Source organism: Oncorhynchus masou, chromosome 20, assembly GCF_036934945.1.
Source record: "Oncorhynchus masou masou isolate Uvic2021 chromosome 20, UVic_Omas_1.1, whole genome shotgun sequence".
NCBI classification, from domain to species: Eukaryota; Metazoa; Chordata; class Actinopteri; order Salmoniformes; family Salmonidae; genus Oncorhynchus; species Oncorhynchus masou.
Window position 1 is genome coordinate 1931294 of NC_088231.1, and position 19601 is coordinate 1950894.

General features: G+C 45.5%; 1 protein-coding gene across 1 annotated transcript in view; it reads right to left on the minus strand.

Moving 5' to 3' along the window:
• dchs2 (dachsous cadherin-related 2) overlaps window positions 1-19601 on the minus strand; it is a 53490-nt gene that overhangs the window by 11448 nt on the left and 22441 nt on the right. Inside the window, 11 exon segments of the mRNA XM_064926011.1 lie at window positions 330-1190; window positions 1292-1501; window positions 4269-4403; window positions 10532-10771; window positions 11517-12393; window positions 12680-12837; window positions 14660-14759; window positions 15163-15353; window positions 16455-17162; window positions 17165-17521; window positions 19319-19555. Of these exon segments, the coding sequence (XP_064782083.1) occupies window positions 330-1190; window positions 1292-1501; window positions 4269-4403; window positions 10532-10771; window positions 11517-12393; window positions 12680-12837; window positions 14660-14759; window positions 15163-15353; window positions 16455-17162; window positions 17165-17521; window positions 19319-19555 (4074 nt within the window).

Here is a 19601-nt window from a genome sequence, read left to right on the forward strand (position 1 = left end):
GAAGAGATGGAAAAAAAGATAACTCAATGGCTTTTAGCCCTAACCTGAACTCAAAGGGTTTGATAGATAGCGTGACGCCAGTAAAGAGTTTGGATAAAGTATTGAACATACACAGCAGACTAAAGTGTTTGATTGAGCCTGACTAGAGAGCCAGACGGGCTGGGATCCAACTTTTAGGACTATTCAATTGGCTCCATTGCAGCAGCCAAGTTCATTCAAACATATATATGATAGAAAACAAATATTAGTTGAAACCAGATCTGGTACATATCAATGCACTTGTCTTGAATAGTTGTTCATATACTGATATTAGAGCAGTTCTTCCGTACCAGTTTTGCTGTTTTCCACCACAACTGCTTCGTAGAGCGTCTCAGTGAAGTGCAGTGGCTCGTCCTCTCCCTTCACGTGAATAATGACCAGGCAGGTAGAGGTGAGAGCTGGCCTCCCCTGGTCTGCAGCCAACACCTGCAGGTTAGCACCCAAGAAACTCTGACTAATGGAACCATTCAATCGTATGTCTCCCGATTTACCGTTGATGGTGAAAAAAGGGTTGTTTTCCACCAAGCTAAACCACACAGTCCCGTTCTCACCACGGTCACCATCCACTGCCGTCACCGTGGCGACAATCTTGTTTGGGATCGTCTCCACTGTGACCCAGCCGACAATGGGGTTCTCCGTGCAGACAGGCGCGTTGTCGTTGGTGTCCTCCACCTGCACGGTAACCGCGGTGGCGGAGCTCCGTGGACCTCTGGCACAGCCGTCGGTGGCCACGGCCCTGAAGGTGTACTGAGCACGGCTCTCCCTGTCCAAGGGCCGGGTGGTCCGAATTACCCCCGTGGTGGGCTCTACCGAGAAGGCCCCCAGGGTGTCCTCGGCCAGAGAGAATGTCACCTCGCCGTTGGGACCCTGGTCCGGGTCTCGGGCCTCCAGACGCAGCACTTCGGCCCCTGCGGGGAGCCCCTCAGCCAAGGAAGCGCGGTAACTCTTGCGGTGAAACGACGGACTGTTGTCGTTCTGGTCCAGCAGGAGCACCAGGAGCTGGGTTGAGGAGCTGAGGGGGGAGGGTTGGCCACCGTCGCTGGCCTGGATGCAGAGGGTGTAGCTGGGCCGCTCCTCCCGGTCGAGGGCCCGCATGGTGCTGACGGCGCCAGTGGTGGCGTGGATGGTGAAGCGCCCGCCGTAGTCCTCGCCTGGAGGGATAAGTCAATACACTCCGGTTAGATTAAATCTTGTTGAAACCACCAAGTAATTTTCCACTGAAACACTGAGGTGCTCCATTTAGGAATCTCACCCTGTATGGCGTAGGTGATGGTGCCGTTGGCTCCGTGGTCTGGGTCCGAGGCCTGGGATGTGTGGATGACCCCGGGGGGCAGGTTCTCTGGCAGGCTAAGCTGAAAGGAGGCCTGCATGAACTCGGGGACATTGTCGTTGTCGTCCAGCACCGAGCATAGCACCGTGGATGTGCTGGAGAGGGGCTGGACGCCGCTGTCCCGAGCCTGGACTGGTGAGGGGGACGAGGGAGATGATGCAGAGGGACAACAGGGAGAGGAAGGTGAGGGTTTAGGGAGAGGGTGATAGTTTAGGTCCTGTTTGAATAGGGTTGCGAAATTCCTAGATTTTCCAGAAATCCCAGTTGGAAGATTCCCAGAATCATACAGGAACAATGATTTTAAATAGGAATTTCTGAAACAACTTTGTTGTTTGAATATTGTTCAAAATTTCTTCATTAAATTTGTGTCATTTTGGAGACTTATCCAGAGTGACATGCAATCAGTGCATTTGACAAAAGTAGATAAGACGGCCATATATCACGATCATTGCAAGTAAAGCATTGTTCGAGAATAGCCGTGGTTTTATGAATAGATAGTTATGTTAGTACTAGTGAGAATTGAATAAAAATGCAACAGTATGCCACCCCTCCTTGATGTGATAGCTGAACTAACATTTGGAAAGGTGGGAGCAAGGGATCAACTTTGTGGTTTTCACCACTTCAGTCAAATGCTCTTTTTCCCCCACAAACATCAGCATGAACATTTTTCTTTATTTCATGAGTTCTACGTTTTGTATCCTTCAGATTTAACAGACCAACAACTTAGCAAAATAAACTGTCCTTTGAAAGTCATAACTGAAGACGTACCACTTTCACAGCTTCTCTCTACATTGTACCAACATCTTACACTGCCCACCCACCCCTCCCCCCAAAAATGCTGATATGAAACAGATTTTTTTTCAGGGTTCAATTTCCCCCTTGTTTTAATCTGACCGTACCAGTGGAAAATTGGCCCGACGTCTCTTGGTATTTCACAATCATCACCGGGTCGATTCTGGCATGACTTCAAATCACGGCTTTCCTGCGATTATATTTCCTTAGATTTTAATTGTTCAAACTCCCTCCAGACTGTACAAATATCGTCATGTGCACATCTGAAAGCAGTTTATCACAAAATATTATTGCATATTTTGGATGTAATTGTATTCTTGTAAAGAGGGGGAGGCTGGGGGAGCACACGAAAAATACCCTAGTCCAAGGCATGAAACAGTCCATGGAACATGAGTCTAGCAACAAAGCCGAGAGTCTTAAATAGCCCCCTATTCCCTATAAGCAGTGCACGATGTTGGGAATCAGGTACCATTTTGGACGTACCCTTGTAACTTCTAGCCTCAACATAAATCAAAGCTGGTGAATAATGTTGCTTTCAAAAAGTGGGTAGACCGAGTTCTTTATGACTCTGGCTGTGAACCATACAACAACAAAAAAGAGATTGAAAGAGGGCGAGAGAGCAGAGGCGAGAGTGAGCAAATCGCGAGAGAGGGACAGCTCAAGAGAGCGAGGAAGGAGTGAGCAGGAGAAAGAGAGAATGGGAGAAAGAGAAAGCAATAAAGAGGGGGAGAGAGAAGGAGCAAGAGGGGGAAAAAAATTCTAGATATTTTATTAAGCCCTATGGTGGAAACAGATGTGACAAGCTGAGAGGTGCCCTAAATGAGAGAGGACTGCCGTATGGGATAACTGTCTCCACGTATCGCATGGTGGGGCTTTTAAATATTAGTGAGTTTGATGCAAAGGAATCACTTCAGGCACCAGACAAGGGCCAAAAGTCCTCGTCATTTGCATGAATAGACGAGATAATCGGGGACGTACAGTACCAGTCAAAAGTTTGGACACACCTACTCAATCAAGCGTTTATTATTTTTTACTATTTTCTACATTATAGAATAATAGTGCAGACATCAAAGCAATGAAATAACATATGGAATCATGTAGTAAACCAATTTATTTTTAACAAATCAAAATACATGCCAAGAGTACAAAGCTGTCATCAAGACAAAGGGTGGCAACTTTGAAGAATATTATATATTTTGATTTGTTTGACACTTTTTTTGGTTATTACATGATTCCACATGTGTTATTTCATATAGTTTTGATGTCTTCACTATTATTCTACAATGTAGAAAAGAGTAAAACATAAAGAAAAAACCCTGGAATGAGTAGATGTTCAAACCTTTGACTGGTACTGTACACGTTACTTCAATTACCTTGACTAACCCGCACATTGACTCTGCACCAGTTCCCCCTGTATAGAGCCTCATTTACTGTGATTTTATTTTGGCTCTTTAATTATTTGTTATTTTACTTCAGTTTATTTGAGTAAATACTATAAGAGACTTATTTTCCTTAAACTGCATTGTAAGTATGCATTTCACTGTAAGGTCTACACCTGTTGTATTCGGCACATATGACACATACAATTTGATTTGAAAATGGTGCTACAATTCCACTCTTTAGCTGATATCCCCAGATATGCTGCACCCCCGCCACCCCAACTCTGGACATCGCTGAACTGCAATCCACCATTATACAGTCTTCAGGTGGAACTTTCTCACTGCAGAGAAACAATTTATTAAATATCGACCAACTAAATTGAGTGTGGCTAATTATTTATGTTACTGATATACGCGCGAGTGCGTGTAATTGAGATGAGCATTGATTGACTTACAAAATGCACTATGACTAATAGAACTACAGAAATATACTGTAACTTTCATGGTAATTCAACAGTTGTTGAAAGGTGCAGTGCATCTTCAACTTTTCCAGAGCCTCAATGAACCAAACTACAAGCCAGTCCGCGCACACACACAAAAATAATCATTCAAGATTGACTCAATGCCGCCATTTACAAAAAAGTACAGAGGATGTCACTGCTGCCTGAAATGAAAGTGACAAACTGCACATTTAACAGTAATGAGTTGCTGTGTGTAATGTGTAGAACCTCTGAGGGTGAAGTGCTGGTGCAGCTCCCTGTCCAGTTGGGAGGTGGTACTCAGCTCTCCAGAATGGGGGTCGATGGAGAAGAAGTCGTAGCCCGGCCCGGGCAACAGGCTGTACCACACCGCAGCATTCTCTTCTGTGGTAGAGAGATGGATGGACAGTGTTGATTACAGGTGGAGTACTGTTCACATCAATATCAGATGCATGGTACACAAAATAATAAAATATTACAAATACTTCCAGTGTTTGCTTGAGCCTGCCTTGAGTGCCAGATAGGCAGGGTTTGGACTTCTGGTTCCATTGTGCCACACAAGCTCAATCAAGCAGAAATGAACTATTTGAAAGAAAACATTATTTGAACTCTGGTCTGGCACACACACGAAAACAGTATCAAGGTTGAGGGCACGTAGCCATGGCATCATCCGTCCAGCTCATGGTTTGAATCAAAGGCATTCAAAACAAGGAACATGTAATAAATAGGACATTGTTCAATAAATGGCAGGTATGCGCATAAAAACCATCCATTTCAATATTAACAACCCTTGCTACAGCTAGTCTAGCGCTCCAGCCTCCAACATTTCCCACCAAAATTCACTCATGCTTTCCATCAAAACCAATGAACTACTTTTTTCTTCTGGCAATATGATGGATGTTAACCCAGCAAATTCCACTTGGCTCCTTTTAGACATCTTGGGATGTGTCCTAAACGGCATCCTATTCCCTTTATAGCACACTATTTTTGACCAGACCAAAAGTAGTGCACTATATACAAAATAGGTCAAATGAAGTGCACTACACCATTTGGGACACACTCACACTTGAAGTTTAGGGGCGCATTAATAAACATTCAGCTCTGATGTCGCCATTTAGCATCTCGTTAGGTCAGCCCATGTACGCGTCCCAAATGGCAGGGAATACGGTGCCATGTTTAGGGGCCCGTCTGGAGAGAAAGAGGCGTTTGGGACAAGGGGCCTTATCTGATTCCCAGATTGAAACCAGTGCTAACAGGGGTAAATCACCTCGAGATATGATCCGTCACTTAAATAGAGGGAAAAAAAATAATGAAAATATTTAGCTAACCTTCACATGAGCCCCACCAAGTGCTGCGGCATGATTCAATGCAAGTGGATCGCCCATGCACAACAACCTTGAACACCCCCCCAATCATCACACTCGCCTCCCCCTAATCGCAGGCAACAAAACAGATAGGTACATGTCCAATAGGAAACACTTGTTTTCCATTGCAAAACGTTTTGCTACGGCGTGCCCTAATGAACACAACCCAGATTGGTGGTTTCGAGGAAGAACAGGGAGAGGTGGCAGTAGGGAAAGTGCTGCTAGTAGAGTACCAAACAGATACAGACTGATGTCCCTGACCTAGTTATAGCCCTCCGCCCTCCCGACAGAGATCAGGTGGTAGAGCAGCCCCATCAGGCACCAGCCAGAGCAGGTCTTCGCATGTGGTTCACATCACCACACACTTTCACGGGACAAATATAACTCAACTACTAATTGTCAGGGGTGACTGTGGGGTATATTCTCTTCCCTGTCTAGCGACCCCGGTGATTACAGTGGACTGTTTTGTACAGTTATCACACAAAAAAGTTTGGGGTCAGTTAAATGTACTTGTTTGTTAAAGAAAATCAATTTTTTTGTCCATTAAAATATCAAATTGATCAGAAGTACAGTGTAGACATTGTTAATGTTGTAAATGACTACTGTAGCTGGAAACAGCAGATTTTATACCAAATATCTACATAGGCGTAAAGAAGCCCATTAACAGCAACCATCACTCCTGTGTTCCAATGTCACTTTGTGTTAGCTCATTCAAGTTGATAATTTTAGAAGGCTAATTGATCATTAGAAAACTTTTGCAATTCTGTTAGCACAGCTGAAAACTGTTGTCCTGATTAAATTAATAAAACTGGCCTTTAGACTAGTTGAGTATCTGGAGCATCAGCATTTGTGGGTTTGATTACAGGCTCAAAATGGCTAGAAACAAAGACCTTTCTTCTGAAACTCGTCAGTCTATTCTTGTTCTGAGAAATGAATTCCATGAGAAATTGCCAAGAAACTGAAGATCTGGTACAATGCTGTGTACTACTCCCTTCACAGAACAAACGCCACAAACGGTCTCTAACCAGAATAGAAAGAGGAGTTGGAGGCCCCGGTGCACACCTGAGGACAAGTACATTAGAGAGTGTCTAGTTTGAGAAACAGACTCCTCACAGGTCCTCAACTGGCAGCTTCATTAAAATGTACCCGCAAAACAACAGTCTCAACGTCAACAGTGAAGAGGCGACTGCGAGATTCTGGACCTCTAGGCAGAGTTGCAAAGAAAAAGCCATATCTCAGACTGGCCAATAAAAATACATGATTAACATGGGCAAAAGACACTGGACAGAGGAACTCTGCATAGAAGGCCAGCATTCCGGAGTCACCTCTTCACTGTTGACATTGAGATATCTAAAAAAAAAATACTTGTGGGAACATATTGAAAAACATCACATATTTCTGCTATACTATAAATTGTACAACAAAGTGAAGAGAAACAAGAAAAACAGTCACGCAAAATGTCAGTAAAAGATTGGAAACTCGGGGAGAAAATAAAGTATTATTTTGTATTTTCCAACAATAAAACTATGTTATTACTTTTATTACCATAAAATATAAGATGGGCACAGTTGAAGTCAGAGGTTTACATACACCTTAGCCAAATACATTTAAACCCAGTTTCACAATTACAGACATTTTATCCTAGTAAAATGTCCCTGTCTTGGTCAGTTAGGATCACCACTTTATTTTAAGAATGTGAAATGTCAAAATAATAGGAGAGAGAATGATTTATTTCAGCCTTTATTTCTTTCATCACATTCCCCAGTGGGTCAGAAGTTTACATACACTCAAGTAGTATTTGGTAGCATTGCCTTTAAATTGTTTATCTTGGGTCAAACATTTCAGGTAGACTTCCACAAGCTTCCCACAATAAGTTGGGGGAATGTTGGCCTGACAGAGCTGGTGTAACTGAGTCAGGTTTGAGTCAGGTTTGTAGGCCTCCTTGCTCGCACACGCTTTTTCAGTTCTCCCCAAAAATGTTCTATGGGATTGAGGTCAGGGCTTTGTGATGGCCACTAAAATAACTTAATTTTGTTGGCCTTAAAACATTTTGCCACAACTTTAGAAGTATGCTTGGGGACATTGAACATTTGGAAGACCCATTGCGACCAAGCGTCAACTTCCTGACTAATGTCTGGAGATGTTGCTTCAATATATCCACATAATTGTCCGTCCTCATGATGTGAAGTGCACCAGTCCCTCCTGCAGCAAAGCACCCCCACAACATGATGCTGCTGCCACCCCCGTGCTTCACAGTTGGGATGGTGTTCTTCGGCTTGCAAGCCTCCCTGTTCTTCCTCCAAATGTAACGATGGTCATTATGGCTAAAAAGTTATATTTTTGTTCCATCAGCCCAGAGGACATTTCTCCAAAAAGTGCAATCTTTGTTCCCATGTGCAGTTGCAAACTGTAGTCTGGCTTTTACACGGTGGTTTTGGAGCAGTGTCTTCTTCCTTGCTGAGTGTCCTTTCAGGTTATGTCGATATAGGACTAGTTTTACTGTGGATATAGATACTTTTGTACCCGTTTCCTCCAGCATCTTCACAAGGTCCTTTGCTGTTGTTCTGGGATTGATTTTAACTTTTCGCACCAAAGTACGTTCATCTCTAGGAGACAGAACGCGTCTCCTTCCTTAGAGGTATGGCGGCTGCGTGGTCCCATGGTGTTTATACTTGCATACTATTATTTGTACAGATGAAGGTGGTACCTTCAGGAGTTTGGAAATTGCTCCCAAGGATGAACCAGACTTGTGGAGGTCTACAATTGTTTTCTGAGGTCTTGGCTGATTTATTTTGATTTTCCCATGATGTCAAGCAAAGAGGTGCTGAGTTTGAAGGTAGGCCTTGAAATACATCTACAGGTACACCTCCAATTGACTCAGATGATGTCAATTAGTCTTATCAGAAGCTTCTAAAGCCATGGAATTTTCCAAGCCGTTTAAAGGCACAGTCAACTTTGTGTATGTAAACTTCTGACCCACTGGAATTTTGATACAGTGAATAATAAGTGAAATAATCTGTCTGTAAACAATTGTTGGAAAAATCCCTTGTGTCATGCACAAAGTAGATGTCCTAACCGACTTGCCAAAACTATAGTTTGTTAACAAGAGTTGAGTTGTTGAAAAACAAGTTTTAATGACTCCAACCTAAGTGATGTAAATGTAAATTCCGACTTCAACTGTACCTAAAGCAAGGTTTGGAGTGAAGTACTGAACAACCAGTCGCTCTTTCTCCTCACAATTTCTCCAACACTGAAGAAAAAGACAAAGATCAACGCCAAAAATAAATATATATATAAAATACAACTTTCCTCAACTTAATTGTGGGACAGATGGAGAAAGAGCGGCTATTGAGGCACGCCACAGATTCAGGCCACTCCGGAGAGAGGTGATTGGAGGAGACAGATGAACACTCAAGGCCTATTAGCACAGATGGTTGGGATTATGGACTCATCGTCGGTGGGACCTTTCACATCTCCTGGAGGAGCGGGGGCTTTCGGTCTGCTTGCTTTTCTTAGAGACTGTTCTCACCCCCAAGAATGTCTCACGCACACATACACCCACATGGACGCACGCTGAGACACAGACACACACCTCATTGGTGTTTAAAAAGAGCACACACCCTCCCTTGCTTCACCTTCTTCCTCAACTTTCAATATTTGGGAGAGCAATTAAGAAACGTGATTTGGGGGACGGCGGGCTACTGCAGGGAAAAGTGTTACAATAAACAAGGGCCAATGTGTGGATGTGCAAACGTGATTAAGTTGAGTCGTGAGTGTAATTCGGTGGGATGTATGCTTGAACTAGCCTGTGCAGAGAGAAAACAGAAGACAAGATCAGGGGAGCGCACTGCGGCTCTCCCTCAATTTCAATCAAACCCAAAGGATACATCCCAAATAGCACCATGTTCCCTATGTAGTGCACTACTTTTGACCAGGGCCCATAGGAAATATGGGCCCATAGTGCATTATGTAGAGGACAGAGTGCCATTTGGGAAGCAACCCAAATGGAATGGGACCAACAGAGAAGTAGAAATTCTTGACCTGTCAGGCCTCTAGGGTTCTACTGAAAACTCACAGATTGAGGAGGATTGTCAGTTAATGGCGCCCCTGTCAGTGTGATATACTGGTGATTGACATGAATGGACAGGGGGTGAAAGGGAAAATGGGAGGGGTTCATGGTAGACTTGTGTGGCTTTTCAGGGAACAAGGTTACCACATAGTTGCACCTACTTGATACTTATTTGAGATAGCTTATGGAAACATTTGAGATTCCTGTGTCTTTTCTGCTGTAGATACAGTACGTCATATCAAAAATAATTTAACCTACCATAGGACAGTGAACAGTTTGAGAGAGCAACATAAGAATCAAATTTGAGTATAACATTTTTTCCCAAACTGCAATCCAAACCATAGCCAACTTGATTACATTATCAAATGCAATTTTATTGTCAGGATTTTGGGTTAGAAAGGATAATCAGCAGTATTTGTCAACCACTAAAACGCAGGATGGATCTGTCTCAGCACAACTCAGCCATTGGTTGTTGGGGATGGGGAGAGGTGGACGGAGCTGGTAACAGTGCCAGGTTTGGTGTCCTCCCTTCACGGAGAAGAGTCGCATAAGGTCTCTCAAAGCAGAATTCATATGCTGATGCTGCCACCTAGATGCTAAACTGACATACTGTAATGTGACCACTGTAAATCTAAACTGTGGATGGGTTTGTCTACAATGAGTGATGTGGGCTCTAGGTTATCTAGAGAATTAGGTTGGGGGTTTGATCCTGGGTCGATTCATAAAAACTCTAAAAATGGGACCTAATGCCTTGGCTTGGCACGACGCATTAAGGAGATGGATTGGGCGTAAGGGGGTAGGTAAAGGCCTTGTGATCTCCAGGGGGTGTACTTCTACACCAAACTGCCTTATGCTACAGAAACATGAGGCTCCTACCCTATAGACCATTTTGGCACGGACAAAGCTTACTTCTTCCTTTGAGATGATGCGCTAGCTAGCGCAGAACAATATCTCCTATAAATAATTGAAGCACTGCAAATGGAGAGAAAACTGTGCAACTTGTTTTTCTGCTCTGTATTCTCCATCTGAACAATGAAACACAATTTGAAAAAAATAACAGTATCCAGAGTGCTACGTACCGGAGTCCTTGTCTGTGGCGGACACCGTGACCACGCTCTCCCCAGGCTCTCTGTTCTCGGCAACGCTGGCTGTGTAGACGTCCTGCTGGAACAGAGGAGGCTGGTCGTTCACATCCCCTACCTCCAGCATCAGGGTCTGGATAGAGGAGAGGGAGGGGAGCCCCTGGTCCGAGGCCTGGATGGTCAGGGAGTGGGAGGTCTGGAGCTCGTAGTCCAGAGGGGATGCTAGGTACAGCAGACCTACGGGGGGAGAAGAGGCGAGTTGAGACTGATGTACTGTGCAGTGTCCCCATGCCATTGTATTGATAGGGCGGGCCACTACCCAGCGCTGCTACCCCTAAAAAGATTCAGTGTGTCTGAAGGGATCAGTTAGAGCAAGGCAAGGCGCAGAATCGAGCCATGATCACATAATGAGCAGTTGTTTAGGATGCAAAGTGATTCTTAGATCAAGGATTTATTTGACAATTTTTGATGTCAGAGGATCTGGATGTTTGCCTGGCTACCCAGACTCCTTGCTCTATGCAAACGCTACGCCCAAGGAAATTGGTTTTATTCTTTTCAATGGGTTTGGATCGGAGTATCGCTTCACCGAATGCAAACACATTCAGCGCCATATGATTGGTCCAATCACCAATTTGGTTGGTCAGACCAGAGCCAGACACAGGGGTAAAGCAGTGGTTTGAAAATTCATCTTTGGCTTTGATACTCTGATTGGTGACAATCCAATCTCTGAGGACTTTTTGTACAACGCCCCTTGTCACCACAAACAAATTCATTGATGGCAGTCTCAGACTAAAGTATGTAGAGAACAACAGAGCAGCAGAAGAATTTAGTGTGATTCATTAGACTACCTGGATGCTTTGGGGGGCCTTTGTGCTTCGCCTGGAAATTAAACTACGTAACGACTGTAGTGAGGTAAATGATTCCTCATACATTTTCCAGAATCAAACTTTCGTCATTCATCGAAAATCGACCAAGAGCATACCTGTTTTCTCCTCCAAAATAAAGAGCCCTTCCTTGTTCCCAGAGACAAGACAATAGGTGACCTGGCCGCTTTCACCGACGTCATCATCCACGCCCACCACACGATGCACCAGGCTCCCCACCTCTGCATCCTCCATCACGAGGACCGTGTCCTGGGAGACAAACGCCGGACGGTTGTCATTTACGTCCAGCAGGAACACCTGAGCGGTCACAGTCGCGAACTTGCGGTCGACCGCCCTTGCTGCCTGGTCGGTGGCGGTGACCATGAACGTGAAGCTCACGGTCCTCTCGCGGTCCAGGGGAGTTGTCGTGGTGAGAGTGCCGGTGAGTGGGTGGATGCGGAAAGGAAATGATGATGTTGTGGAGGACAACAATGACCCTCCTGATCTGCCCAGCTCAGGATCAAAGGCCAGTGAGTAACGCAGGCCGCTGTTGGCCAGGCTCCCGTCACCATCTTTGGCATTGAAGGCGATCACACGCGTTCCGACTTCTACGTCCTCCAGCAACCCCAACGTGATCACCTCGCAGGGGAACCAGGGCACGTGGTCGTTCACGTCCTCCACCGCTACGCTCACAAATGCAGTTACGTTCGTCCCTGGTCTGGTGGCGTCCTCGCCATGTACAACCAGAAAGTAGCGTGATGTAGACTCATAGTCCAGCGGCTGGTTGAGGTACAGGTCTCCGGACGAGCTGTCCAGGCCGAAGTGAAGGACCCCGTCGCCCTCGGCAATGGAGTAACGCAGCCTGCTATTGGTTGTTGGCGATGGGGAGAGGTGGACGGAGCCGATGACAGTGCCGGGTTTGGTGTCCTCCCTCACGGAGAAGAGTCGCACACTTTGGAGGTGGGTGCCGCCGTGTTGTTTCTCTGCAGCTTGAACCTGGAAATGGGTTGAATTCAACTTAAATTCAAACCATTAAATGTCTAATTGCCAATGCAGACTCAAGTAGCGCAAATCATGTTACAAATGCTACTAAATTATAGTAATTACACTAGAATTCCAAACCATCCACAGTAATCATCAGTTGTCTATAACAATTGCATGATACCCTGGACAAGCGCAACTGGTAAAGGTAAATTACAAACATGTAGAGGCATGTCATAGTAGTACTCCGTGAGAACTGGGCCAATATCAATCCCATTATGCAAAAGGAAGGTCAGCGCACCTGGAGGTGAATGACGGCTGTCTCCTCTAGGGGGACAGCTCCATTGTCGGTGGCAACCACTGTCAGGGTGTATTGGGTCTTGGCGTTCTGGGTGAATAGCTCTGTGCTCTGTATGTCTCCGCTCTGACTGTCTATCTCAAAGTGGCCCCGTTCCTCATCTGAGAAAGAGACCGAAAAAAGAAAGAGGAGAGAGAAGAAAAATACACATCATACAGACAGATAAAAATTATATGGTGCCTCATCTTCCTTATTTTGGATTGATGGGTATAGCTGGATCTACACAATGGCCTGGAATGATGGCAACATAACACCAACTTTGAGCTCTAAAACCCTAAAGGGCCTGAACTAACCTAAATCTTAACTTTCTGATGAACTGTCCCTTTAAGTCTGGTATGGTATCCGAGTAAGACCAATTAAAATAAACTTGGAACCTGTCTTTCAAAGATAATTCGTAAAAATCCAAATAACTTCACAGATACTCATTGTAAAGGGTTTAAACACTGTCTCCCATGCTTGTTCAATGAATCATAAACAATTAATGAACATGCACTTCTGGAACAGTTGTTAAGACACTAACAGCTTACAGACGGTAGGCAAGTAAGGTCACAGTTATGAAAACTTAGGACACTAAAAAGGCCTTTCTATTGACTCTGAAAAACACCAAAAGAAAGATGTCCAGGATCCCTGCTAATCTGCGTGAATGTGCCTTAGGCATGCTGCAAGGAGGCATGAGGACTGCAGATGAGGCCAGTGCAAAAAATTGCAATGTCCGTACTGTGAGACGCCTAAGATAGCACTACAGGGAGACAGGACGGACAGCTGATCGTCCTCACAGTGGCAGACCACGTGCAACAACACCTGCACAGGATCGGTACATCCGAACAGGACACCTGCGGGACAGGTACAGGATGGCAACAACTGCCCGAGTTACACCAGGAACGCAAAATCCTTCCATCAGTGCTCAGACTGTCTGCAATAGGCTGAGAGAGGCTGGACTGAGGGCTTGTAGGCCTGTTGTAAGGCAGGTCCTCACCAGACACCACCGGCAACAACATCACCTATGGGCACAAACCCACCATCGCTGGACCAGACAGGACTGGCAAAAAGTGCTCTTCACTGACGAGTCACGGTTTTGTCTCACTAGGGGTGATGGTCGGATGTGTTTATCGTCGTAGGATTGAGCATTACAACGAGGCCTGTACTCTGGAGCGGGATCAATTTGGAGGTGGAGTGTCCATCACGGTCTGAGGCGGTGTGTCACAGCGTCATCGGACTGAGCTTGTTGTCATTGCAGGCAATCTCAACGCTGTGTGTTACAGAGAAGACATCCTCCTCTCTCATGTGGTACCCTTCCTGCAGGCTCATCCTGACATTACCCTCCAGCATGACAATGCCACCAGCCATACTGCTCATTCTGTGCGTGATTTCCTGCAAGACAGGAATGTTAGTGTTCTGCCATGGCCAGCGAAGAGCCTGGATCTCAAATCCATTGAGCACGTCTGGGACCTGTTGGATCAGAGGGTGAGGGCTATGGCCATTCCCCCCAGAAAAATCTGGGAACTTGCAGGTGCCTTGGTGAAAGAGTGGGGTAACATCTCACAGCAAGAACTGGCAAATCTGGTGCAGTCCATGAGGAGGAGATGCACTGCAGTACTTAATGCAGCTGGTGGCCACACCAGATACTGACTGTTACGTTTGATTTTGACCCCCCCTTTGTTCAGGGACACATTATTCCATTTATGTTAGTCACATGTATGTGGAACTTGTTCAGTTTGTGTCTCAGTTGTTGAATCGTGTTATGATATCATACAAATATTTACACGTTAAGTTTCCCGAGCCCGTATGGGAGTTGTAGCGATGAGACAAGATAGTAGCTACTAAACAATTGGATACCACGAAATTGGGGAGAAAAGGGGTAAAGTTCACAAAAAAGAGAGGACGTCTCTGTAAAACAATTGTGTTAAGATTTGAAAACATTACCTGCGGTAAGAGAAAACCTGACGGTTGCATTTTCTCCTGCATCGAGGTCTTTGGCAAACATGGTGGTCACCAATGAGCCTGTGGGCAGGCCTGCCCAAACCTAAATGAACACCAACAAGAGAACAAAACAAGTACATGCTACTGCATGCAAAACATGTACATGCTACTGCATGCATAATTAATAACATTCATAATAGTGTGTCATTCTAAAACACAGATGGACATGCAGTCAAGTTGAATAGTTTGAGTTAGTACAAGTGACTTCACAGAAACTATATAGTAACTTTTCTTAATCACATTTCAAAATTATAATTTCTGTCAGTTGTTAATTCATCTGCAGTTAACTTATACAAATTAATAATATAATAATCATCATCATCATCATCCGGTTATCACAGCCATTTATAATCTAATAATATTAGTTAGAAAGTATGATTTTAAGTGTTACTTGTTTCAGCTCATGTGACATGCTGCCTGGTGAAAATGTGTGTGTCTCTCTCTACCTGGACGTTGAGCTCCTTGCCGGAGGTGGGCAGGTGGGTGAACTGGGGTGGGTTGTCATTGATGTCGGTGACCAGGATGTGAACGGTGGCAGTGGCATTGAGGCGGGGCTGGCCCTGGTCCGTCACCATCACCTTCAGGGTGTGCCCAGCGTGCTGCTCCCGGTCCAGAGACACCCAGTTGATTATCTCCCCTGGGAGAGCAGGATGGGCAAGAGAGTGAGAAAGCATTAGTGTTAGAAATAATTATTTTGGTGGGTGCTTATTGGTGGGTCCTATTTTACATGTACAAGTGTGTATTAATATGAATGTGTGAATTGGAAATTTGTCTTTTTGACATAATCAACGGCGATCCTAGAGCAATTAGGGTTCAGTCCCTTGCTCAAAGGCACATTGACAGATTATTCACCTGGTTGTCTTGGGATTTGAACTAGCAACCTTTCAGTTACTAGCGCCTATGCTCTAACCGCTAGGCTACCTGCAACCCCATTACCAAAGATAGGGTAGGCATAGGGAAATATAAGTATCTGCAATCTTGTATGAGATTCTTAAAGCTGGAATCCGCAATAGTTGACTGAAGTAATTTCTGTTGTAATATTGCAAACAGATGTGGCAATTTAACCATTACCGATTTCAGCTTTAAAATCAGTGTTTTCCGTAAGCGCTGGTCATCGGCCAAATAGCCAGTAATAGACTCATTTTGAACCAGCTACTTTTTCCAAAGTCATAAACTATCAATTATAATCATGATTTGCCCACCTTGCACAGCCCGAGTGCCATAGAAAAAATTCAAAGCACAGCTTTGCCACTGCCCTGGTTTCACCATTACTTTACTGAAAACCGTGTGCCTCTAGCTAGCCCAAACTGTTTTTGTGGGAAAACAATCTTATAATATATGCCATTTAGCAAGGGGGGGTGTATTTGAGGTGCTGTGTATAGCTGTGTATTTGAGGTGAAATCAATGTATTAGTGGTCAGGAGGGCACCAAATTTGATTTCATACTAGACAGCCCAGACCACCATGGCAGGCTACCCTTTCAACTTAACTGGAAACTTCCATTTAATGCCTCTTCTATCATAGGCTTAAACATGATCTATGATCACTCTGCCCAGTTTGAAATGCTGCTAAAATGAATCCTTACCTGCTCCATTCCTAGGAGAAACAATCACAAATGGATTGGTGAAAGCAAAGGTCCCACTTCATAGTTTTAACACATCCAGTCATGTCAGATCAGGGACTACTTCAATGACGGGATGAAAGGAAGTATGCACAAGTCTTTGGAAAGGGCCTCTTACCTGTTTTGGTGTTAATGCGGAAGTGTTTCCCGTCCGACAGCAGGATGTAGGACAGCTGCGCGTTCTTCCTGGAGTCTCGGTCCACCGCCTGCACCGTCCCTACCAGGCCCTGGGGCGAAGGTCCCTCTTGGACCGTGAAGAAGTAGGCCAGGCTGGTGAACACTGGTGCATTGTCATTCTCATCTAGGACAAGCACGATAACATTGGTTGTAGCGGTGGTGTTAGCCATAGCTAGTGTTGTTTCATCTTGAACAGAGGCGAGGACTTTGAAGCGAAACATGGGCTCTGTTTCGTAGTCAAGGTTTTGGGAGAGAAAGAGCCACCCACTCGCGGGGTGGACTCGGAGAGGTGGAGGGGGAAAGTCTGGGTCAGGCTCCAGGGAGTAGGAGAGGACTGGATTGGGGTTGGACCCCTGTTGGTGGCTGCTGCTTCCTCGGCTTTGATGCGCCCTCACCTGGATGACCCGGGTGTCTATCTGGGTGCCCTCGCCCATTTCCACCTGGTAGACTAGTGTCTCGAAGGCCAGGGTGTCTTCAGTGGCACTGCGTGCCACGTTGACCGTGAGCATCAGCGTGGCGGTGAGCGAAGGTTCACCCATGTCCTTCGCCAGTATTTCGAAGGTGTACTTTGGTCGAGGGTCCCGAGAAAAGCTTTGGTTTAAGTACACTGTACCCTGGTCGGCATCCACATAAAATGGCACACTCCCCTAGCACTACCACGTGACAGGAAATACCGCACCCTCCCGTTTGCGCCACTGTCTGCATCGTGGGCATGGGCAATGAACAGAACCGTTCCGGGAGGCGTGCTTTGGGACACGGCAACGGTGTCTGCCATTTTGGGGAAAACAGGTGCGTTGTCGTTGATGTCAGCGATGGTGACGTTGACCTGGGTGCTGCTGTAGACGGGCGAGGCGGTGCCCGCATGGCACTGGAGCACCAGGAGGGCATACGGCTGGGACTCGTGGTCCAGCGGATGGCTGGTACTGATCAGGCCCGAACTGGAGTGGACAGAGAACAGACCGCGGGGGTCGCCCGACGAGATGCGGTACGACAAGGAGTCCACTGAGTCTGGGATGACAAGAAAAACATTTATGGATGGATATAAATATTAAAATAAAACTAGGCCCCACAATATCAGGTATCTTTGGCTGACCTGTATAATTATTCCTATTTAGTCAATCAATTAACATAATCGATAACTCAAGCAACCAATTCAACTTTCACAAAATGTGATAATGGGAATATCCCCCCTCCTTTGTGTTTTAACAGTAACTATAACGTAACAGCCAAGGGGAAGAGTAAAGCTTTGAGGGGGGCTTAAGAGGGGGCTTTCCCTCCCCTCCCTCAAAGCAGACATTCTTGATGTTTCACAGTTTTATCTCCAAGGGGTTAATCTGTTAACCAATGAGACAACCTTAAATGACTGTCTACTGCTGAAGAAAGGCTTAGTCGTTTAGATACACTGAAAGGACTTGCATAGCTCTGGTCCAGGGCATTAGTGCGGTGCATGCTAACGCTGAGCCTTCAGGTGTTAGCAAGCCACACTAACGCCTTGGACCAGAGCTAGGAGTGACACTGCTCTGAGTGGCCAGTGACGGGATAAACCAGGGAAATTGAAAAGTGGGGAAACTCTCCACAGTAAGGGAATCCCCAAAGGAATTCCTCCTGGAAAAAGTACAGGTCTTATTGAAAAGCTAGTTCATTAGGATTATTGAAGATCAGGGAGACACTTGAATATGGGCCCGTGTCAGCTACCCATGTACAGCTAAATGATGAGGTGAAAAATCACGTCACATGAGAAATATATTTTTTTTTAAAGATGTGATGGCACATTACGGGAGGCGATTCTGAACATTGCATCTTACAATTTATGTTGCAACTTTTCTTAAACAATACAATGTCCGTGGGAAGAAGTTGCAAGTTGCAGTAGCCTACAGTATATTGGAATTCACTTTGGATAATGTTCCTTTCTGTCCATTTCAGTTTGGTCATGCAGCATGAACAGGACAAAACACCAGGTTTTCATATCAGCCTAATACTCATTGCCTTTGTTGGCAAATACCTCATTGCCAGTTGTATATTGTAGTCAATCCACTAAACAGACTAACACACCTGCTTAGCAGACAAATCAAAACAAGGTAGAACACAGTAAAGGGTAATAACAAAATATCCCTTTGTTTATATTTTAATAGCAAGGTGTTGTGAGCCATAGGTAGTGAGAAGTTAACAGGAGGCAAAAAATTCCACATTGTGTCACTATCATTTGCCCATTCACCTATGGCCCTGCCAGGTGCTGAAGAGCACCAAAGCCTACCAAATCCCCTTTGTGTGATCATCCAGGAGGGAGAGACTTACCCCCCGACTCCCCTGCCACCCACCAGCCCTGGCAGGCGGCCTGCTCCACAGTCTTTTGCTCAGCACTCACCTAAGCGCTCCGGGGTGAAGTTTCCCCCTAGGTACAGATCTATGATCAACTTCCCCTCCCCCAATCCTAACCTTAACCATTAGTGGGGAAAATGCTAAACTGACCGAGATTAGGGTCTAAGAGCATATTCACCCTACATCCAACTCAGCTGACAACTGCACTAAGCCTGGTCAGGAAGAAGAGGGACAGTTAAAAAAAGGGGAGTGACAGAAGTCACTTTGACAAAACAAACAAGTCATGGATTACTTCCACCTACTAGTGACTGGGCCACTAGACTCATTTCGCATCTGAATGGATTAGATCGCTGTAAGCAACATGGTTGAACTGCACCTAGTCTTCCAGTGGACAAGAAAGAGCCATTACCATCTGGTTTACACTGATCTAACCCACACAATAAGAGCCCAATCAACATCTCTCACACCCGTCCCTCCACTACTCACTGGCAGGGTTGAGGGCCTCCACGATTCCCACCGGGGTGCCAGGCAGGGCGTTCTCAGGCACGGTGAAGGCATAGCGTGACCTCTGAAAAACTGCTGGGGCCTGGGCACTGCGCAGGACGTTCACCGTGACCTCCGCGGGTTGGGCTGACGTCACACCCTCACTGTCCTGGGCGGTAATAGCCAGCTTGATGCTCGCAGTGCCAAGGTGGGTCAGGGTGGAGGTCAGGTAGACCACACCTGTAGAGGCAAAAGGATGAGGACGGTCAACATTTTGGATTTTTTG